General features: G+C 36.3%; 1 protein-coding gene across 1 annotated transcript in view; it reads left to right on the top strand.

Moving 5' to 3' along the window:
- The first annotated feature begins 2,764 nt into the window (after positions 1-2,764).
- Positions 2,765-22,333, top strand: part of LOC309686606 (ATP-dependent translocase ABCB1-like) — a 42,516-nt gene continuing 22,947 nt past the window's right edge. The window contains exons 1-13 of the mRNA XM_082499336.1: positions 2,765-2,874; positions 3,662-3,716; positions 4,999-5,146; positions 6,493-6,541; positions 10,929-11,120; positions 11,819-11,990; positions 12,993-13,117; positions 13,861-14,032; positions 15,711-15,824; positions 16,788-16,898; positions 19,546-19,671; positions 19,859-20,062; positions 20,451-20,621. Of these exons, the coding sequence (XP_082355462.1) occupies positions 2,777-2,874; positions 3,662-3,716; positions 4,999-5,146; positions 6,493-6,541; positions 10,929-11,120; positions 11,819-11,990; positions 12,993-13,117; positions 13,861-14,032; positions 15,711-15,824; positions 16,788-16,898; positions 19,546-19,671; positions 19,859-20,062; positions 20,451-20,621 (1,737 nt within the window). The 5' untranslated portion in view covers positions 2,765-2,776. The remainder of the gene's footprint in view (positions 2,875-3,661; positions 3,717-4,998; positions 5,147-6,492; positions 6,542-10,928; positions 11,121-11,818; positions 11,991-12,992; positions 13,118-13,860; positions 14,033-15,710; positions 15,825-16,787; positions 16,899-19,545; positions 19,672-19,858; positions 20,063-20,450; positions 20,622-22,333) is intronic.

Raw genomic sequence — 22,333 nt, 5'->3', positions numbered from 1 at the left:
CAGCAAAGTGCTTAGGCACACAAGTTAAAACCCAGAAGTATTCCCATTAACTGCTGTGGATAGAAGTCTATACAAATATCTCAGGATGACTTTTCATAAACAGATAGTACTTACATTTACTAATCCTTTATAGAACTCACAGGGTTGTGATCAGCGGCACAGAGTCTAGTTGGAGGCCTGTAACCAGTGGTGTCCCCCAGGGGTCAATACTTGGTCCAATCTTGTTCAATATATTCATTAATGACCTGGATGAGGGGACAGAGTGTATACTCAGCAAGTTCGCAGATGATACCAAACTGGGTGGGATGGCTGACACCCCAGAGGGCCGTGCTGCCATCCAGCGTGACCTGGACAGGCTGGAGAGCTGGGCAGAGAAGAACCTAATGAGGTTCAACAAAAGCAAGTGCAAGGTCCTGCACCTGGGGAGGAAGAATGCAAAGCACCAGTATAGGTCAGGGGAGGACCTGCTGGGAAGTAGCTCTGAGGAGAAGGATCTGGGGGTCGTGGTAGTAAATTATCCACGGCCCAGCAATGTGCCCTTGTTGCCAAAAAGGCCAATGGAATCCTGGGCTGCATAGGGAAGAGTGTGGCCAGTAGGTCGAAGGGAGGTCATTCTCCCCCTCTACTCTGCACTGGTGAGGCCACAACTGGAATACTGTGTCCAGTTTTGGGCTCCCCAGTTCAAGAGGGACAGGGAACTGCTGGAGCGAGTCCAGCGAAGAGCAACTAAGATGATTAAGGGCTTGGAGCATCTGCCTTATGAGGAAAGGCTGAGAGAGCTGGGACTCTTTAGCCTGGAGAAGAGAAGGCCGAGGGGAGACCTTATTATGGCATACAAGTATCTAAAGGGTGGGTTGAAGGAGGATGGAGCCAGGCTCTTTTCCATGGTTCCCAGTGACAGGATGAGGGGCAATGGGCACAAGTTAGAACATAGGAAGTTCTGTTCAAATACACGGAAAAACTTCTTTACGGTGGGGGTGACAGGCACAGGCTGCCCAGGGAGGTTGTGGAGTCCCCTTCTCTGGAGATTTTCAAGACCCGCCTGGATGCAGTCCTGAGTAATGTGCTCTGGGCAATGCTGCTTTAGCAGGGGAGTTGGACTAGATGATCTCTAGAAGTCCCTTCCAACTCTGAAAATTCCGTGATTCTGTGATTCCGTGATTTGATTCCGTGATATTTTTCTTGACTGACAATTGTAAACTACCCTTTCTAAAGCAATCCTCTGATAAGACTTTTTTTTATTCAAAAACACTGTAAAAGTACTTGGTTTTATCAAAATTTTGAGAATACAGGTAAACATGACAAAAATTATCTCTTCTGGTTAATTGTCAGATTAAGTTTTGTTTGAGTAAAGTGATAGGAGACCTATCGAGAAATTCGTATAAATCTACTTGTATTTTGAGACAAGGTTTTTTATTTAACTTTTCATAAATTTTACTTCTGTAAAAGTGTTGAACATATCTAGTTTACTATATACATTGAAATGACAGTTAAGAAGTACAATTAATTTACTTTAAATATTTACTATTTTAATTGAAGTAATGCCTACGGATAATGATTAATGTAACCAATACATTTCACAATAAAGTAAACGGTCAATTTCAAACAGTGTAGAATCTGAACATACATTCGAAAATGAGAAGGATACTAATTGATCGGATTTCTGCTGACCATAGCTGCTTCCAAACCATTTCTAAACTGAGTCTGAAACTCCTCTTGCTGTTCTGCAGTTACTCACATGAGAAATGATATGCACTGTAGTAAAATCACGTTTTCTTTCAGGCTACATGGGTCATGTTTTTCTGGATTAGACTTAGAAGAAGGCAAAAGAGTAAAACACTTATTTTGTGTTATTTGGTTTCATTCTCACTGTGTATTCAAGAATGGATTCATCCTTAAGTGTAACAGTTGCTTAGAGCGTTCAGCACCATCTCTAATAAGGTAAGGAGTTATTCCGGGGCGTTTTAAGGGGCATAATTAAGCCAGTAGTACATAAGGGGAACTTCTCCTGGTGGAAAAACAGTCTATTCAGGCTTGTTTTCCCAGGTGACAATGAAATAAACATTTATTTAAGGACTTTGTTTGCTATATATTCCCTGTAGGAAAAGGGAGGCAGAGTCCAAAGTGCATACACTTTACTCTCCAAAGTAGGCGAGGCAACGGGAGTAGGGAAAAAAAAAAGAGAAAGCTGTTCATCACCTCTATTTTACATCAGAAGAGCAAAGTCCAATAATGCTGCATGTCCTTAACCATGTTAAGTCTGCTGATTTTTGAATAATCTTTCAGAAAACGAGACGCAAACCAAGAACAACCTTCACAGTAAGTCAATGATGTCTTTTTTTTTTAAATCAGAGATATTTTATAAAATTGAATGATAACTAAAATTGGGAAAAATCCAAATAACTGCATAGTCTTTTAAATACACAACTACTTTCTCATTTATTTTGTATATCTGTGCTGAACTGGAGAAAATATAATGCTTATATCATTCAAATGAAATTAAATGAAGGACCCACTGTTATCAAACAGGTACAAATACAAAAAGTAGATGTTTGTAAGCAAACTCCAAACATCTGGACTTGTTTTAACATGTTTATACTTGCCCATTACTAGGATTCACTTGCAGTATGTGACATTAACAACTTTATTGATTTTAATAAGTTTCTATATTTTTCTTTCAAACAAATGCTCATTGAGGTTACTGTCCTTGGCTTAATGGTTGTATATTTCTCAGTCAAATATTATTTTATAGGGAGCTATCTTAAATAAATTAAAAATGCGTTCTGAAGATGAAAAGAAGCAGAAGCATACTGCAGATGGAAATAGTCATGAGATCACTGCATTCAGCCAGGATCATGCATCTGAAGGCAAACAGTACGTATTCTATTCTTAAACATTGACAACATTTTCTGTATTGAAGCTTAGAAGATTGCGTTATCTTATTTTAGATTTAATTTTATATTTTATTTAATTTAATTTTTTATTTTACTTTATTTTATCGGGAAAGCCTAATAACAGAAAGCATTCTATCAACTTGAAAGTAGCATTGATTGACACATTCATTTGGTGCAGAAGGACCTTTTATCTTTTTCTTTTAAGGACTAAGTGTCCACAGTATTTACTATAGTTTATTCAAAAACAGTTCTAAAATGTGGTAGACATGATGTCAGAATGGACATTTTGGATACAATTATGTCATCAGCTAAAAATTATGTTAAATATTTAGTGTGGCAGAGAATTGATATTTTACATACTTTGAAAATTTTATTTATTCCCCATCCCCCATGTGCAAAAATTTGATTTTATAAGTTACCATCCTCTTTCCCATTTTGAAAGCTATATACTGCTTCAGTTCACAACTTCCCTGATCAGATAGTGGAACCACCAGCCATTGTTGGTGTTGTTGCACCCTTGAGAGGGATGAACTGGGAAGAGCTTGACTTAAATTTATAGCAGTCAGGAGCTGATGATGTTTATATACTTGGCGTTTTAAAGAAAAACATCCTAAGAATGCTCAATAAATCATATTCATTTTACACACAATTTTATCCTGAAGTATTATTTCATAATTATATTTTTATTGAACTTCATGAATACATTGCATTAGTATTTCTGTGAAATGTCGCTTCTTAAATGCACTAAAATTGTCATACCTTTTAAGCAAGGAAAAGAAGAAGAAATCAGAAAAGCCTAAGATGGTCAGCCCATTTACACTGGTAAGATTTATTCTCTCTATAAATGTGTACATATGTATTCACACATGCGCATTTCAAAGTGTACACAAAAAATGGTTAAAGTTATGTTAGAGTACTGCATATATGGTCTTGTCTCTACCAAATAGTTTGATACTACAGAATATTGGATATAGTATAGCAATCAAGCAGTTCTTTTTGTGGATGTAGTTTCATTTAAGAAGCTGTCTTATTACTGATATAGATTCTTAGGAGTCTTCCCTTAGTAAATTACCACGCTAAAAACACCCGTACTAGATATTTATTTGTGAAAGGTAGGGATTTCCATGTTCCATCATTTCTTCTGACACAATGAAAAGGGCATCTGTATACCTAAGTTTATGTGTGGTTTTGTCCTCTAAATTACCTGTGCCAGGTACTAATTAGCCCCATTAATCATTATTCAGTCACCTGAGTCAGCAGTAAAGGGCAACTCCATGACACTGATGAAACTGACAATTAAAAATTGTCTACTAAAAAGTACTTTAAATTCCAGAAATTTTTAATTTGCTGTGTATTTTAAAACAATGCAATCTGTTAATACTTAATCACAGTAAATCCTAGGTCCTGTTTTAGTAATACTGAAATGTTTTATATTTTGTAGGTTTAGCATGCATAATGCACAGCAATGATATGGAAAATAACAGAAATAAAACTATAGCTTTTCTATACCAGCTTGCACTTGTACGACTACATCATGTCACTATAATTTATAACAGTAAACTTAGTATTTTACAGTACAGAATAAAGCCAATGATTTTGTAACAGATGAGCTCAAACTTTACTAAGTTCAATGGAAAGAGGTATTTAGAATTTCAGTAAGTTTTGATAAAGTCTGTGGTACATTAGGAACAGTTTTTCTGACTGCACAATAATGAATTTATAGTAAAAGGAATTATTGCCCTATTTATTGCAATGCCATTAAAATTTCTTATAATTTGAACTTTAAATAGCAAACTTAAAAAGGGCAAATTTCTCATGCCTTGTTTTCATATGGTTTTTCTTATACAGGTGCAAATATTGATACATTAAAATAGTAAATTTCTCTAGTTTTGAGAGTTTATCGTATAGAAGTGCTTATATTAGAATGATTTATTCCTGTACATTTAAATTGTTTCGTAAACTCAGTTTCTAATCAGATAACGTTGTAGTTTTGTGACACTAGGTGTACAATTGATATCTTTTTCTTGACTTTCTTGCCTTTGTAGCCATAACATGTTAGCATTCTAATACCACAGTTAGAATGAATTTCTCTTCTCACTCACAGTTTCGCTACTCCAGTTGGTCGGATAAATTACTAATGATACTAGGCACTCTCCTGGCAATAGCCCATGGAAGCAGTCTACCTATTGCGATGATAATTTTTGGTGATATGACTGATAGCTTTGTTAATTCTGGAGACACAAATTTTACAGGTAAGAACATATCTGCTATGAAGAGAATAATGGCTCATATTTGGAAAACAGCCAGGAAGATTCAACCCTCTTGACATGAGATATTGATGTCAGAAACCCCAACTTGCTACTATACTATGATGAAAATTAGTAGCTCTTGTGTTTGCTGTAATAGAGATACACTATGGATTTTTATTTTTTTTTGCTCCTAATTCTTAGTTTCTGCATTAGTAGACTTTATTTTTAATTTTTTGAAATTATCTACTACAATGCACATTCAACAAATCACCTTTAACTGTGGCTATGATAAATAGAAAGAGGCTGGTTTTCCATCTCCTCAGCCTGAGTTCCTGTTGATCCCCTTGCATCAAGTCTGGCAATTATAGTCCCCAGGGTGACTCAGATCAGTAAGTAGATCAAACAGAAAATTTGCTAATGAAAACAAAAGTACTTATTTTCTCTTGAATCAATTTGTTGAATACCCTCATTTGCTAATCAGAAGTATGAAATCAAACACAAAGGAGGGCAGGCATGCACTGCTGGATACAAAAGAGAGGAGTGATACTGTCACTTCGGTATCAGCTCACAGTTAGACCATACTGTGTTGTCCTCTGAATTCACACATTAGATGTTAAACGTGTGAACAGTTTTTTTCCTGAGATGTTATCTAACAAAATTTTATTAAACATTTTAATGTGTCTATGGTGATACAGCAAAAATAAACAAATGTGACTATCTTCTGTCCTGCATCCATTTTTTTCTGTTATTATCCTGCTATAAGACAGAAACACGGGCATGCTGCCTTTATCAGAACAATTAATTTATTACTTACTCCTTCCCAAGTACAATAAATTGATCAGATTTTTATGATGCAAATGCAAAATGCTGTAGCTGTAGTCTTCTCAAAACATTTATCACTAAGTTCTCATGTGGGGGAGTAAAATTTTAGGGCCAACAGCAACATTATAGCCAATGTTTTCATAATGTGTTAAGCTATGTACAGTTACTGATTTGATGTCAGTGTCTAGGCCTGTACTATTAATAGGTTTTGACATTACACAAATGCTCTATGTTTTCAGAAAGAAAAAAACAAACCAAGCATTTAATGAATGCTCAGGAATCTCAAGTTACACTGATGTAGTTTTGTAGTCAGTGGAGTTCTAACTATCCTTATATTGTATTATCATTGTTTTGAATAGGTAGAAGCCTGAAATCGTCACACTCCTCCTTTCATTAAAATCAACTTGATTCAAAGGGTGGTGTGGCAACTCAAAATTTGCTTAACAGCATGCAGGAAAACAAATTTGTTAAAACTTGCTCTGTTGAAGGTACTTACTCTTTTCTTCCTTTCTAAGAAAACTTTACAGCATTGAATTCCTCCTTATATCTTGGCAAGCTGGAAGAAGATATGACAAGGTAATTTAGAAATTTATATTTCCTCTTCTTTTATAACGTAGACACATATTTCTGGTCAAGCCATTCTTCTCCCACAGATGTTTTACATACTTTAAAAAAAACATAAAAGCCATGGTTGACTGAATAATGTATGTAACTAAAACTTTGCACATGAGATTATTGGAGGCACTGGGAGGATTCTTGAACGTCCCTAGCCATTCCCAACAATTTCCCTGTAATCTCTTGCTCTCACACATCCCACCCCCTTTTCAGGGGTGCTCTGTCCCCCAATGCCATGTGCATTTCCTTCCTTCTTCCTTCTCTTCCTCTGAATTTATAAACAGTAGTTGTTATGTAAAAAATTGTGTTGATTATCATCCATTGATTCCTTGATGATTCACTGATAAAAAGCAGAATTAAAATCGCAAGATAGCACCTGCTATGCTGCCAAAGCATCAAGTTCAACTAAATTATCTGGACTACAGAAAATACAGAGTTAGATTATATGCAACCTTAAATCTGGCATTCTAGAGCTGGCAATAGCAGAAGATGATAATCAGTAGGTGCTTCTGCTACAAAGCTTCATAAAGAAAAGGGCCAATAAGCTGTTAATAGATGTGTTTTGTTAAGGGGCTTTATTAATCACTGTCCACAGACTTGGTTTCTGCAGGATGTCTAAAGTTAATGTACATTTTCTCGTACCACTTCACCTTCTTTTCTTCAGGTAGAAGTCTGTTCCTCATTAGGTATTGAAAGATGTCTGACATCTCAGGAATGCTGATGTGGTCTTCAAGGCAATTGTCTTTTCTGAAAAGAAGGAGGAAATCATAGAATCATAGAATGGTTAAAGTGTGAAGGGACCTTAAAGATTATCTAGTTCCAACCCCCCTGCCATGGGCAGGGACACCTCCCACTAGAGCAGGCTGCTCAAAGCCCCATCCAACTTGGCCTTGAACACTTCCAGGGATGGGACATCCACAACTTCTCTGGGCAACCTGTTCCAGTGTCTCATCATTTTCAGAATAAAGAATTTCTTCCTAATACCTAATCTAAATCTACCCTTTTCCAGTTTAAAACTGCTACCCCTCATCTTATCACTACACTCCCTGGTAAAGAGTCCCTCCCCACCATTCCTTTAGGCCCCCTTTAAGTACTGGAAGTCTAAGGTTTTTTTCGGAGCCTTCACTATTCCAGGATGAACAACCTCAACTCTCTCAGCCTGTCTTCATAGGAGAGGTGCTCCAGCCCTCCAATCATCTTTGTGGCCCTCCTCTGGACTCGCTCCAACAGGTCCATGTCCTTCATATGTTGGAGACCTCAGAGCTGGACACAGTACTCCAGGTGGGGGTCTCACGAGAACAGAGTAGAGGGGCAGAGTCACCTCCCTTGGCCTGCTGGCCACATTTCTTTTGATGCAGCCCAGGATAGAGTTGGCTTTCTGGACTGTGATTGCACATTGCTGGCTCATGTTGAGCTTCTCATCAACCAAGACCCCCAAGTCCTTCTCCTCAGGGCTGCTCTCAATCCATTCTCTGCCTAGCCTGTATTTGTGCTTGGTATTGCCCTGACCCACGTGCAGAACCTTGCACTTGGCCTCGTTGAACGTTGTGAGGTTCATGTATACCCACTCCTCCAGCCTGCCAAGGTCCCTCTGAAAGCTATCCCTTCCCTCCAGAGATAAGGCTCTCGCTCTAGTAACTCTTGCTGTTTTATATTGAAGTACATTATCATTTCTGGTAACTGGACTTTTAAATTTATAGATCATTTAGATTAAGTAGTTAAGTTTCTAATTCAAAAATATATCAGTTAACACCAAAAAAAATTCTTTACCCTAAAATAATTGAGCAAGAACTATTTAGGAGAAGGCTGTTACTTAGAAATGAAGAACTCCTATGTAACGAGGATGAACTGGCAGGGAATTGGCAATTATGTTTTATAAGAGAGTATGGACACACAGAGCTTCTTGCTCCTGCAACATTTCTGTCATTTAGTCTCTGACATGAATGCAAGTAATGCATACACAGCTTCGGCAGAATATACTTGTGCCCAGTGATTTGAAAGCAAAATTGAAGGCAAAATTGCAGAACAAAATAATTTGTGCATGGGTGAAGTTACACAGATTTAAAATCAACATTTTTTTTTTTTTCAACTCAAGCACATCTAACCTGTATTTTAATAGGATATACTAGAATTACACAAAATATTATTGACACAGTATAAGAGTAGCGTGTAAATCAATGTGTCACTTATAAGTCTTTTAGACCAACAACCAGTCAGAACTATTTTTGATTAATGGTTTGGGATTCTTTTAATCTCTGAACTCATATCACATCATCTCAACTAAAAACAATAGGAATCCTCCCATTGTTCTCAGTGGGCTATTGTCTCGGAGTCACTACTGCTTAAAGAACAGAGTACTGGAAAACAGACAGGCTGATACAGGGAAAGTGTAAATGTGAATATAGATCTACACCCACATCTAAATGTTGAGGACTACGTGTTCTCAGGACCCTAAGAGATGGTCTGTTTGAGGGAGATCTTTTATTAATGTCATGCATGCCACCTTGTCTTTTAGATATTAACTCTGAAAGTACAAATATGAATAAAAAGGAGCCCAGTTTTCTCTTTAGAAACAAATTGTATTAGCAGCACAGGAATAGATTCTCTTTTCTAAAGTTTCTAGGTAGAGCCTTGAGTTAGTGTGTTCATTGGTTTGAAGAAGAAGCTGTTGGTACCCATCCCCTGTTTCTCTAAGAACACCTGCCAGCAAGTCAAATAATAATAAAAAATGTTTACAAGGACAAAGCTCTCACACAGGAGTGTTCAAGTGCTGAACTATACACGTGGACTTGGTTGTGTTTGATACTCAAATAACAGTTTGCCTAAAACTCAACTATTTCTCAAGACAAAAAGAGCCATTATTTTACAAGGCAGTGAGCACTTACTCTGTCAAGTTTCAGCAGTGAATTTACAGAATATATTTAATCAGCATGGAATCTGGCAAAGAGATAAATCCCTTTTGATACAATTTGTCATGAAACAAAGTCCAAAAATATTCTTCGGAGTGATGTAACATCATAAAGTAATTGTCTAAAGTAATTATTGCTGAGTTCTGAAGCAGTGGCCTTGTTTTTAGTTTGGCAGTTTCTGTGTAGATTTTTAATGGAGCTGACAATGATAGAGGTCAATATTCAACTAACCAGCATTCAGTTAGGCATTAACCTATTTTTATTAAACAGTTTAGATACAGTTCATTTCATTATGACTATAGTTCCAAAGTCCCTGACTAAACTGTACAGTATCTTAGCTGCAAAAAAGACTGGATTAAAAGTTGGAAATTTTCATCCATATGAATTTGAAAAGTTTCATTCTCTCTGTTTTTTGAGCAGAGCATTTGCACACAGATTTCTGCAATTTGCTTCTGCCAATTTTCATGCTACAGTTCTAAAGAATCAGTATGCATAACTTGCTGCATGTGAGTGAAAGTCCTAAGAGGTTTAAAGCTTTTTTTCTAATTATTTGCTTTTATATAGATGCAGTAGTCTTACAATAACATTAAATACACACCAAGAATATTTAGCCATTGGTTTTGGTCATGTTCATGTTCACGAACAGAATAAGTTCAGTTACATTTTTTTGTTGTTTAGTTCTGGTTTAGGTTCTCCTGGAACTGATTCTGATGTCAATTCTGAATGAAAACAAATCTGATTTGATTCTGTTTGAATAGTTTAAAACTGTGGCTCAAATTCAGTTCCAGTTTGAGAAATATAGTGGTTCACACACTCCTTGGTTTTGATTTAACACCCTGCTCATGGCACAAAGCTGAATTACCTTAAAAGTAAAATATCAGTTATGAATAAAATAGAGAGCAAAAGAATTTTTGATCTAATGGCATGTGCTTGCAATAGATGTGTCTATAGTAATGCTCTGTTCTCAAATTGGTAAATATTTATAGCATGCCTGCATATATACTTATATAGACAGACATGTTGTATGAGGTAAGTGTGTGTGTGAATATAGGTATGTATGATTAGGTCTGTTTATATGTGTTAAAACAAAAATGTTATGAAGTTTTTGGAAATCACACATTTAAGTGAAAAGGATATTGTATCTGAAATATAGTTCTAAAATAATCTTATGAGAAAATATATACTATATTGACAAAAAGAAAAATAAATTCCTGTCTAACTATAGCTTCGTTTAGTTTATTGAATATCTGAAAACTGATATTCAATACTACTCTTAGGAAATTTGGCAAGTTTTGCAGAGAAATATAAACTCTAGTATAAACATATACACTCTATTTCAGATCTGAAACTGAAGAAGTAAGCATCAAGCTCAATACAGACTAGTGAGGCAATTAAAACTAATGTCAGAGATTCCTGCCATTTTTTTTTATTTCTTTCAGATATGCATACTACTATTCTGCAATAGCAGCTGGTGTTCTTCTTGCTGCTTATGTGCAAACTTCATTTTGGACACTAGCAGCAGGCCGGCAAATAAAAAAAATTAGAGAAAATTTCTTTCATGCAATTATGAGACAGGAAATTGGATGGTTTGATGTAAATGATGTCGGAGAACTTAACACTCGTCTTCTAGAGTAAGTATACTATACCTTTCCCAATGTTATTTTATCTTATTAAGCATGTATAAGTTACAATATTTTTTAATTTTTATTTTTAAAATGGATTATTTCATTGTGAAATGCAGTTTTCAGGTTTGTTTTTTTTTTTTGGAGAGTCTCAGAGACTGAACTTCTGATACTGGACTTTCCCAAGGACACCAGAAAAGCATTTTGATAAGTTCTCTTGAACGTTGAGGATGACTAAAGCCCAGCCTATGAGATTACACCCATAAAAGAAAACATAGATCATTTCTGTGCACGCTGGGGCTAAACAAAGGTGCTGACTGACCCCAGCAGCGTGAACATCTTTAACTGCACGTCAAGCTATTCCTTTCTCTATGCCTACATGAAAGGCTTTATCTTGTATTTCCAGATATCACACGGTTTCCAAACAGATCAAAAATTTGGAATTAAGAAAGTGAGAGTAACTTTGCACTGTAGGCAGATTTTCAAACATTTCAGACAAAAATGGGCTTATAGCATTACATTTTCACAAGAAATACAAAATTTTCCTTGACCACACTCTATAGTGCTCTATCTTGAAGCAAACTGTTGTTTGGAAGTAATTGAACAATAAAGATTGTCCTCTACACAGATGCCCATGTAACAAACCTGAGAAGTTTTCTTGTGCTTTTTACATTTTCCTTCCTGTCTGGATGTAATTTGTTTTTCAGTGATGTCTCCAAGATTAATGAAGGAATAGGTGACAAAATTGGATTGCTTGTTCAAGCAGTAACAACATTTGTAACAGGATTTATTGTTGGTCTCATAAGAGGATGGAAATTAACCCTTGTAATACTAGCAGTCAGTCCCGTACTGGGACTTTCAGCAGCCATCTGGGCAAAGGTAGGTTAACGTAAATTCAGTGCCAGGTTTTATATTAATGAGAGATAATGAAATAAATCTACATAGCTGTAATTCGTGTTGTTGGAATGTATTGCTTAGAATTGCTTTAGACAGCATCTATGTACATAAGCTCTTAGATGAACTGTATATGAGTACCCTCATGTAGTATGAATATTATAATCCCCTAGATTGGGCGGACTTGTTTGATTTGAAGCTGTTTCTGCCAATATAATATATTTTTACATAGAAAAAGAGGTAAGATATACAAATAGAATTCACGTCTGTAACTGTTAAACTTCATCCACATGAGTACTTGTTCTGTTGAAAGGAATAATTGCACCTCCTGAAAAATAAGTGAAAAAAATTAGACCAAGCCTTGGTGTCAGACACAGTTTCTTTTCAGAGTTGTTAACAGCTTTGGTAAGAAATTGTAGGCAGACATAGGTGAGAGAAGTACTCAATTAATATGGGATTGGAGTATCTTACTTTTGTAGTTTGGAAACCTTCAAATTTTTACAGTATTTTATCTCCCTTACATTCCAAAGATTATGTAAGCTTTCTCTTTCTTCAGTGAGTATATTGCGAAAAGGTAGGAGTAGAAAAGTATGTGCTATATATGTCTACTGGCTAAGAGTCTTTATGGACTATGGCCAATTAACGTAAGCTATAGAGCCTTCTGGCTAAGGTAGCCAGAGATGAGAATGAGCTGAAAAGGTCTGCCTGCAGAGAACCACACCAGCCCAGTATCAGCAGTCATCTAATCTGTACTGGATGAAAGCAGAGTGGAAAATCCAGCCCTTAGTTGTTGAGAATGGGTAATGTTGAATTATTTGATTGAATTCATAATGTACTTAAGGATTTTCATATTGAACACTCTGCACTCATACATAATATAATCAAAAGGCTTTATATTGGAAGAAAGTAACTGTGATAAAAGCCATTATGAAGTGCTTGAGCTCATTCTGTTTTTTTTTAAAGTCAAAATGTTTGATCCTGTATTAGGTTCTCTCTGCTTTCACTGACAAAGAGCAAGCTGCATATGCAAAAGCAGGTGCTGTTGCAGAGGAAGTTCTGGCAGCAGTCCGTACTGTAATAGCTTTTGGAGGACAGGAAAAAGAAATTAAAAGGTAAGAGCAATGTTTACTTTCATCAGATGATTTTAAAGTACTTACTTCAGATGGTTTGAAATTTTCTTGTATCTTTGCTGCTGGAAGTCTGTCAAAACAAGTAAGTCTTGTGCTTCCTCTGTTTTTAGGTAATGGGAAATTGTCTGTTGCAGGGTATAATTTTCACTACATGTTGAAAGACAATTAGTTATTTTCTAGATATATTGTCTCGTCTCTAGAAAGTGTACAAACTACTTTAAGCATCACACAGTGAGAGCTTTAGAGAAAAAAAAGGCCCTGCCATGTGAAGAGATGATGGTATCCTTGGTAATCTGATTACTCCGTAATTGTTGTGAAGGTACTAATAAACAATATCTCTATTTCCACTATACTGTAAAACATCATTCTTGTGATATATTTTAACCTTTTATCTTAAGCTAACAAATATAATCTCAAAACCTGTCATGAATGGTTCACGATCAAAGTTCACTGACCCACAGGTTATTTAAGAAACTTGAATGCCAGTCCCTGAACTGCAATGCCCTTTTTTTCTATATGTGAGGTTGACTGATGTTGACCTTTTTGGAGTTACCTAAAGTGTCTGTGCCTGACTACCAAGCTTACCTTTGTACAGTCTTAGGGTTATATATTTTATATATCTTGTACTTTGTGAGTGTTCTTTTTTTAACTCATCCGCAGAGTTTTTGGTGCTGTGTGCCATGGTACAAGTCTGAATCTATTTTAAAGTTCTATCTTTCTTCCAGATACTATAAAAATTTAGAAGATGCTAAACGGATTGGAATAAAAAAGGCTATTACATCTAATATTTCTATGGGTGCTGCTTTCTTACTGATATATGCATCGTATGCACTGGCCTTCTGGTATGGAACTACCTTGGTTATAGCTGATGATTACACTATTGGCAATGTTCTTACAGTAAGTATTAAAGAGTAAATTCCCAATAATAGTGAGAAATACTAAAAATACATTAAAGTGTGTATTGGGAAGTTATTTGAGTTTAATAACAATTATGTGCCAAAATTGGCAAAATAGCATCCCTCCTTCTTAACAAAAAGACACTCACCACAAAAGTCTACATGTTGTTTCTATAGTATCTCAAAATCTACATCAAGCCAAATAAACCATATATTATTTTCAACTGTTTCTACATCTTTTCTGAATTCCATAAGATCAGACTGATATAAAAACAGTTCAGTCAAAAACTGAAGTACAGTATCCTTTCTAGTTGCTATTTGTTTTCAGATTTGTGGGTCTGGATGTATTTTCAGGATGCAGAAACAAATGCTTTTTTTTTTAGCGGTTGAGAAGTCTAAACAGATCATGTTATTGATACCTTTTTTATATTTTGCTCCATATGAGCTTGGAATCATTTCTCAGTATTTTTAGAAATCAAGGGGGAGAAAATATACTTGTGACTAGGAAGTATGTCACCAACTAACCAAAGAAAGAAAACCATAACTTGTAAGTCATAACTTAAATTCTTCTCTTGATGTGGCAACCATTCTAATTTCATATGAGATAGCAAACAAATATGGTAAGAAGAATAACTTTGTTAACCACGATGAAACCCAGCCAGGAGACACTATGTATATATTTATATCTTTTTTAAACTACCTGTTTTATTTATGAATCACTCAAGTTTGTGAAAAATGGCTCTGATATGTGTTATTGGCTCTTTTGAACTTGCCTTTTTTTTTTTTTAAAGGCAGGCTGGCATACAGAACATCTCAGTGAAGTTCACACCCTTGTGTATATTTTTTTACAATATTTGTAAAAAATATTTGCAATTTCTGCTGTCTATGTTGCAGTCCACTGGAATGGTGTTTTCATGATGTGAACAAGAGGGTGTTGCCTTATTTGGTATCATGTCTGTGAACAGCCACTGTTGGAGAAAAGATGATGGGTGTGATGGACCTTTGCTCTGATGTACTGTGCCTCTTATTATGATCTCTGTTTGAGCAGTGTGTTTTTATTACTTTTGTTTTGATATAAGCTGAACACAATAAACCACGCTTCTCTGAGAAAATAATATATTTTCTCTTTTTCTGTTTTTTCTTGCTTGCTTGCACTCACTGTCTTTCATTCCAGCAGAGGGACCCTTTATTACTTTGTGATGGAGAAGTTTTATTTGTATACTTCTATTTCACTGTCACTTTGAAAGCAGAATGATAATGCTCTGCGTATCTGTCTCTGTTCTATTGGAAGAGATGCAATATACTTTCTGGTCTTTAGAAAATCTTTTGCCAAAGAATGAATTAGTACAGTGAATCCCAAGACATCAAGTGTAATTGTACATTTTTTGGCATAGATTTTGCAGGTCCTGGTCACTTTTTCACTTCTTATCAATATGTTGGCAACATTCACATTGTGCAGGAACTTGGTTCTCAGCTGAATCTGAAAAAGCCCTTTTCATAACGTTATTCTCTGTTTAAGAGAGACCCTTTCACTTTTTCTTTAATTCTTGGTTCCTTGAACAACAGGCATGTTAACAGGCATGGAGAATCCTGACCCAAAGATATCTAATATAAACGAATAAATGTAATTCTGTGGTTATATAAGAATTGATATAAATCACCACAAACATTTCTTTCAGGTCTTTTTCTCTGTGTTGATTGGAGCTTTCAGTATTGGACAGACTGCTCCAAGCATAGAGGCATTTGCTAGCGCAAGAGGAGCTGCCTATACAATCTTTAATATCATAGACAATGTGAGTATCTTTACCCTCACTCTCTTTTCAAAACTGAGAGACCCTTAATTTTAAGGTACAGGCACTATATATGGATATGAAATTAGTAAGAGTAAATAACAGTGTGTAAAATAAGCAGAAATATAAACATAAAAGCAGATGGAATGTGTAATTATTAGTCAGTTCCTCTTTGTCTTCTAGAGTTATCAGGTTTTGCTTCAAAGGTAAAAGTACTGGATCTCTGAATTACTAGGTGTTGGAGGTATCCTCTAATGTTTTTATCATGCAGGGCACATCTATGGTGCTATATAGATATGTGATTACAGCTGATGTAGGTATATGAGCATAGGTTTCAAGGTATCCGTGTCACCCCCAGTAGCGTGAGTGTTGGCAAATCGATAAAACACAACCTGGTAATCTGGATATGTACATTAGTTGCCAGGAGAGCCTGAAATCAGCGAAGCTGTGATTTTACTAGCTAGTGAAGCTCTATGAAATGCAATTGCATGTTTTGGACTATTTTTAAGACATGCTTCAAGTTCTAGACCCACCCAGGATAGAAACAAATACAGTGATAATTAAGAACTCTGTTTCTGCTTAATGGTCAGTGGGTTGGTTCTTTCTCACACAAATTGTTTCAGAAGAAAGGGCAAAGCTATAAATGAACAGCTCATTAGAGATGATCTGTTCAGGTTGATCATTGGGCAGTGAAATGAATTTTGAATTATGTCTAGCTGTGGGTACAGTTTTAAAGACAATGTACTAAATTCACACAAAAGCTTAAATGGAAAAATTATTAAAGTATTCTTGCATGAGCAGATCGTCAATGTAGTAATGAGGCCACAAAGCATCATGCAATTTATGTGTTTCAGAAATCTCACATAAATTACTTTAAAATTACATTTAATATCTCTGCAGAAGAATGGTGTAGGGTTTTTTTTGTTTCTTTCTTTTATTATTATTATTTTTATTTTATTCACACAGGAACCTCAAATTGACAGTTATTCTGAGACAGGTTACAAACCAGACCACGTTAAAGGGAATGTGGAATTCCAAAATGTTTACTTCAATTATCCATCCAGACCAGATGTTGAGGTACTGTAAACAAAACTTTATACATATTACAGTTAAACATGTTGATCATTTGTTAGGGAAAAAAAAAACAGTTGAAAGTTGAAAAGTGAAAATATAACAATTCCAAGTTGATTCTCTAATTTATATAAAACTACTTTCCCATCACAGTGATTTTAGCTAGAATTATTTACACCTTAGCTAAACATGGTAAATTTTCTGAATATTTTTCTGTCTGAAGCTATAGTCAGTGTGGCTATGTAATAAAATGTAAAGATTTATTGCTATCAGAATCTTAATTTATGCATCTAACCCATGCTTTTTAATCATAATAATAATGAGATAGTGGGTTTCAAAAGTACCTTCAATGCGGCTCTGTTAAGATTATATCTAAATCAGTTAAAGACAGCAGATCCAGCAAGGACTTGTTACATATGGAATAGAGATCAGAATCTGTATTTTTCTGTCTAGACAGCAAAAAAGTTTGCTTTTTAAAGCACTGTCATAAATCCAGAATTTTAGTACAGTGGATGTGGAAAACATCTGAATGATTTCTGAAAATATTTTCACAAAGGGTGTCTTTGCACTATGTAAATATTTCCTTCCCTACCTTGAAGGAAAATCACTGACCTTAATAAAGGGATCTTCCTTACTTTCAATAGGCAGAAAGGAAAGACATAGAGCTTCCTTTTTAAGACATTTTTACTCATAAATATGTTAAATATTTTGGCTTGTCCTTCTATCAAGAAAGTGAATGAAGTGATGTGCTTGATTTTTCTTCATATAGAAAGATAAATGAAACAAAACTATTGGTCTCAGTGAATTATTTTATACAGGTATGATACCAATAGAGATTTCTCCCCCATGGTTTCAGATGTAATAATTATAGGAAGTTAAGGCTACACAAAACATTTACTAAGTATTTCATAAATTATACTAAAGAGGAAAATGAGAAGGTCAAATAACTCAGAGTATTTCATTTCTGCCTAAATTTAACCTACCTGACTTTCAACAAGATTAAGCAAAGCAAAGTAACTGACAGGCAGGCTGAAGACTGCAAGTTGCTTCCTATTTCACTAGACTAATTTATTTACTGTCCTTACTCTCTCTTCTCTGTTTGCTTTAAGTTGTTTGAAACAGCCTAAATTGATTTAATTATGGATTTTATTTTGGTATAGGAAAAGGGGTTCTGATCAATAGTCCACTGAAATCAGTGGTAATCCACAGGTTTTTCATCAACTTCTATTAGCTACTTTACTTACATTACATTTGTTTGAGTTATTCTATACAAAGTCTATAGACTAAATGATCTATAGCATTATTACCAGAAGACTAAATAAGTCTGCTTCATAAATTTTCTATTGTTATTACTTACATTGGTCTTCTTGTTTTGATCTAAAAATATTATTGCCGAATAAGACATACTAAAAGATGTGATTTGTCTATGCCTCTTGTTCCTAAACAGTGAGATATATTTCACTTGTAAAGCACACAAATACTAGTACTAAGGGTGAAGAGGCAGCAGTGGTGCTGAAGGTAGAAATTTAGGAAGAAAGAGAAAGCGACAAGGACACAGGGCTGCAAGGTATTGGGAAGTGCATTGGGAGAGTATTAAAACGTATTGATGCATGGCTGTACATTTAGAATGGAAAAATGGACTTAGCCATGATGCAGATGCTAACATTGAGGTATGCATAGTTCATTGTAGCCTAGTCCTTCTAGGAGGACTAGCAAAACATACGCTGTTCTTATTTCAATCTACATTTCCAACCACAGAAGTTTTACAAAGTAGTGAAAGCAGTACAGAGTCCTGTACACCTTTTGTCTGTACAAAGTAGAAACAAAACCACTTTATTCCTTTTTTCCTATTGTTGTATCTTCTTACTAGGTGGGCTAAATTAAATATACATAGCATGGACATGATAACTGTGTGTCTGTTCTCCAGCCCCACTACACAGCCTAATACAGGTTATATTCTTGAAAATAAAATGAAAGAGCAATTACATGGCACCAAAAAGCTACATTTACCCTTTGTAGGAGTCCCAAGAAAGGCAAAACTTTGTATCTTCAATGGCTGTGAAATGCTGTATTTTATGCTAACTAGTACAAAAAGGTTATATATTGTGCAATTAAATGTCACTGTTGTAAAGAAGCCCCACCAGCAATTCCAATCAAAAGGGGAAAAAATAAGGATACTTCAGGGTTACTAAAATGACTTTTCCTCCAAAACAAAGTAGAGTATATTCTGTCACTGTCATTGACTTTTACTGTAGAACAGTTTTACTGTAGTTTGCATGGTGCGTTAAAGAAAAAAGTGAGGCAACATAATAGAGAAATATTGCGTCATATTTTTAATATATTATATTTCAGGTATGGGTAGTAATCATATTATTGTTATTTTGTTGTATCAACTGTTTCATGATTTTGGTAGTTGTGAAGTGTGTTGTATAATACATTGATATTGGACCAATTGTGATGTAAATATGAAGAAAATTAAGCTGAAGTAATTAGTTACCCAAAATTTAAACTCACTTGTTTATAAATTTTATTTTGTACCAGATTCTGCTATAAATAAGAAGGACATTTTATTGTAGTCTTTAGAGCTTCTTCAAATTTACATTGACATTTTTACATAGAGTTATGGTTTTGGTCACTTTTCTTAAATGGACAGATACTGAAGGGCTTGAATCTCAAGATTAGTTGTGGCCAGACAGTGGCCCTGGTTGGTGGCAGTGGCTGTGGGAAAAGTACAACTGTTCAGCTCATCCAGAGATTTTATGATCCCAAGGAAGGCACGGTAAGATATCTCAAGTGAGAAGACTGTTCTGTGTGTCGCAGTTGTTTGAAGTCTAGTTCTAGCCTCACTGCCCTTGTTCCATTGACATGGTAAAGTCTCCCCTAAAACAGCCTGGGGAGACCTGGGCAGAGAGGTTCCTTGACCAAAACACTTAGTAAACAGTTTTTGTCTTCTTCCTTTTGTTTAGGTGACCATTGATGGGCAGGATATTAAGAACTTAAACGTAAGATATCTGCGGGAGATTATTGGTGTGGTGAACCAGGAGCCCGTGCTCTTTGCTACTACCATTGCAGAAAATATTCGTTATGGCCGTGAGGATGTCACCATGGAAGAGATTGAAAAAGCTACCAAGGAAGCGAATGCTTATGAATTCATCATGAAGCTACCCAATGTAAGCAAACCAGCTGTCCTGCTGAAATAATTTGTCCTAAAGCTTCTTGTGCCAAACAGTTCATTAGAAGGGATTCTTGTAAGCAGAGGAAGCTGTTTTCCAGAGCTGTGAATATGCAGAACTATGCAGAGCTTCCTCATAACTTTTGAGAATTATGTTAAGTCTTTAGGTCATGACCTGATGAGCATTTGAAGAACTATTAGAAATCCAGGGACAGAAATTATTAGGCAGATATATCCAAGTGGGTGTTTATCCTGTAGTGTTTTAAAGGAAGGAGAACATGCTGCTGGGGTTCCTAACACTGATGTACTTTTTCTTTATGATGCCTTTCTTTGGTGAAAGGACTGTGCCACAGAATGTTTTGGAAACATGTGTGGTTGTCTTGTAGAAGTTTGAAACCGTGGTTGGAGAAAGAGGGGCCCAGTTGAGTGGAGGCCAGAAGCAAAGAATCGCAATTGCCCGAGCTCTGGTTCGCAATCCTAAAATTCTTCTGCTTGACGAGGCAACGTCAGCTTTGGATACTGAGAGTGAATCAGTTGTGCAGGCAGCACTGGACAAGGTCAGTAGTCTTCTGAAATGAATCAGGTAAGCAGGAGCCTAATTTTTTTTCCCAGGCATTTGTTGACTGAGCTGCAAGAAATAGAGGCCCTTAAAACACAAAAGGTAAAATTGGATTTGGCAAATATTCTCTGTGCAGAGAATTTTTGATATCCTGCAGGTATTACAGAGAGGAATCTTGTTTCAAGTGAGAAGATGGAATTATATTTTCCACACTGTTAAGCTTAAATCAACGTTTTCTTGGTGTAAATACCATCCCCTGCAATTATTTGTCTTACGGACATGCATATCGTTGTCAGGCACGTACTTGATTAACTTGTGTTGAAGCCTGACAGGCAAGGTAAGCACTACCAGCATGTCATAAATGATTGTAGCAGTAACTTTGCAAGAAACATTCCAAGAAAACATTCGCTTCAGTTAACATGACTATGTCTAGGTGCTTGTTTTGTTCTTAGTGTCGTTTTGTATTACTAAGGGACAGCTGGACAGATGATGCCTGGTGCAACTCAGCAGTCTGTATTCGTACTGGGGCTGTACCCCCAAATGGTATTCTGAATTTACTCAGATTCTGCTGAAGTACTGTAATGCTTCCTGCTGCTGTTGGATAGAGAAAGACAGTTTGAGAATTATTAATGGAAACACATTTAATAGAGAAGTTATTTGTCTAGCTTTTATTAGTCACATTATCTTATGAATTTGGATCCACATAAACCTTTGGAGAAGATCTAAGGAATCATAGAATGGTTTGGGTTGGAAGAGACCTTTAAGGTACACCTAGTCAAACCTCTCTGCCACAGGCAGGGACATCTTTCACAAGATTAGGTTGCTCAAAGTGCTGTCCAACCTGACTTTGAACACTTCCAATTGTGGAGAATCCACAACTTTTCTGGGTTGCCTGTTCCAGTGTGTCACCACCCTCATTGTGAAAAATTTCTTCCTTATATCCACCTGAAATCTACTCTCTTTCAGTTTAAAACCATTGTCACTTCTCCTGTCTCTGCAGACCCTGATAAAAAGTCTTTCTCCACCTATCTTATAAGCCCCCTTCGTATACTGAAAGGCCACAATAAGGTCCCCCCAGAACCTTCACTATTCCAGGCTGAACTACCTCAACTCTCTCAGCCTGTCTTCATAGGAGAGGTCTTAGCCCTCTGATCATTTTTGTGGCCCTCCTCTGGACCCACTGTAATACATCCATGTCTTTCTTGTATGGGGGAAATCCAGACCTGGACATAGTACTCCAGGTGGGGTCTCATGAGAGCAGATTAGAGGGGCAGAATCACCTCCCTCAACCTGCCGGCCATGCTTCTTTTGATGCAGCCTGGGATGCAGTTGGCTTTCTGGGCTGCAAGTGCAAATTTTTGGCTCGTGTCCAATTTTTCATCCACCAGTATTCCCAAGTCCTTCTCCTCAGGGCTGCTCTCATTCCCTTTGTCCTCCAGTCTGTGTTGATATTGAGGATTACCCTGGCCCAGGTGAAGGACCTTGCACTTGGCCTTGTGAACTTTGTGAGGTTCACATGTGCCCACTCCTCAAGCCTGTCAAGGTCCCTCTGGATGCCATCCCTTCCCTCAAGTGAATTAACTGCACCACTCAGCTTGGTGTCATCTGCAAACTTGCTGAGTGTGCACTCAATCCATTTATCTGTATCAATGATGAAGATACTGAATAGTATAGGTCCCAGTATGGACCCTTGAGGTACATCACTGAATA

This window comes from Vanellus vanellus, assembly GCF_965231255.1.
Source record: "Vanellus vanellus genome assembly, chromosome: 2".
NCBI classification, from domain to species: Eukaryota; Metazoa; Chordata; class Aves; order Charadriiformes; family Charadriidae; genus Vanellus; species Vanellus vanellus.
The sequence above is the reverse complement of the archived record's forward strand: the minus strand, read 5'-3'. Positions and strand labels throughout refer to the sequence as shown.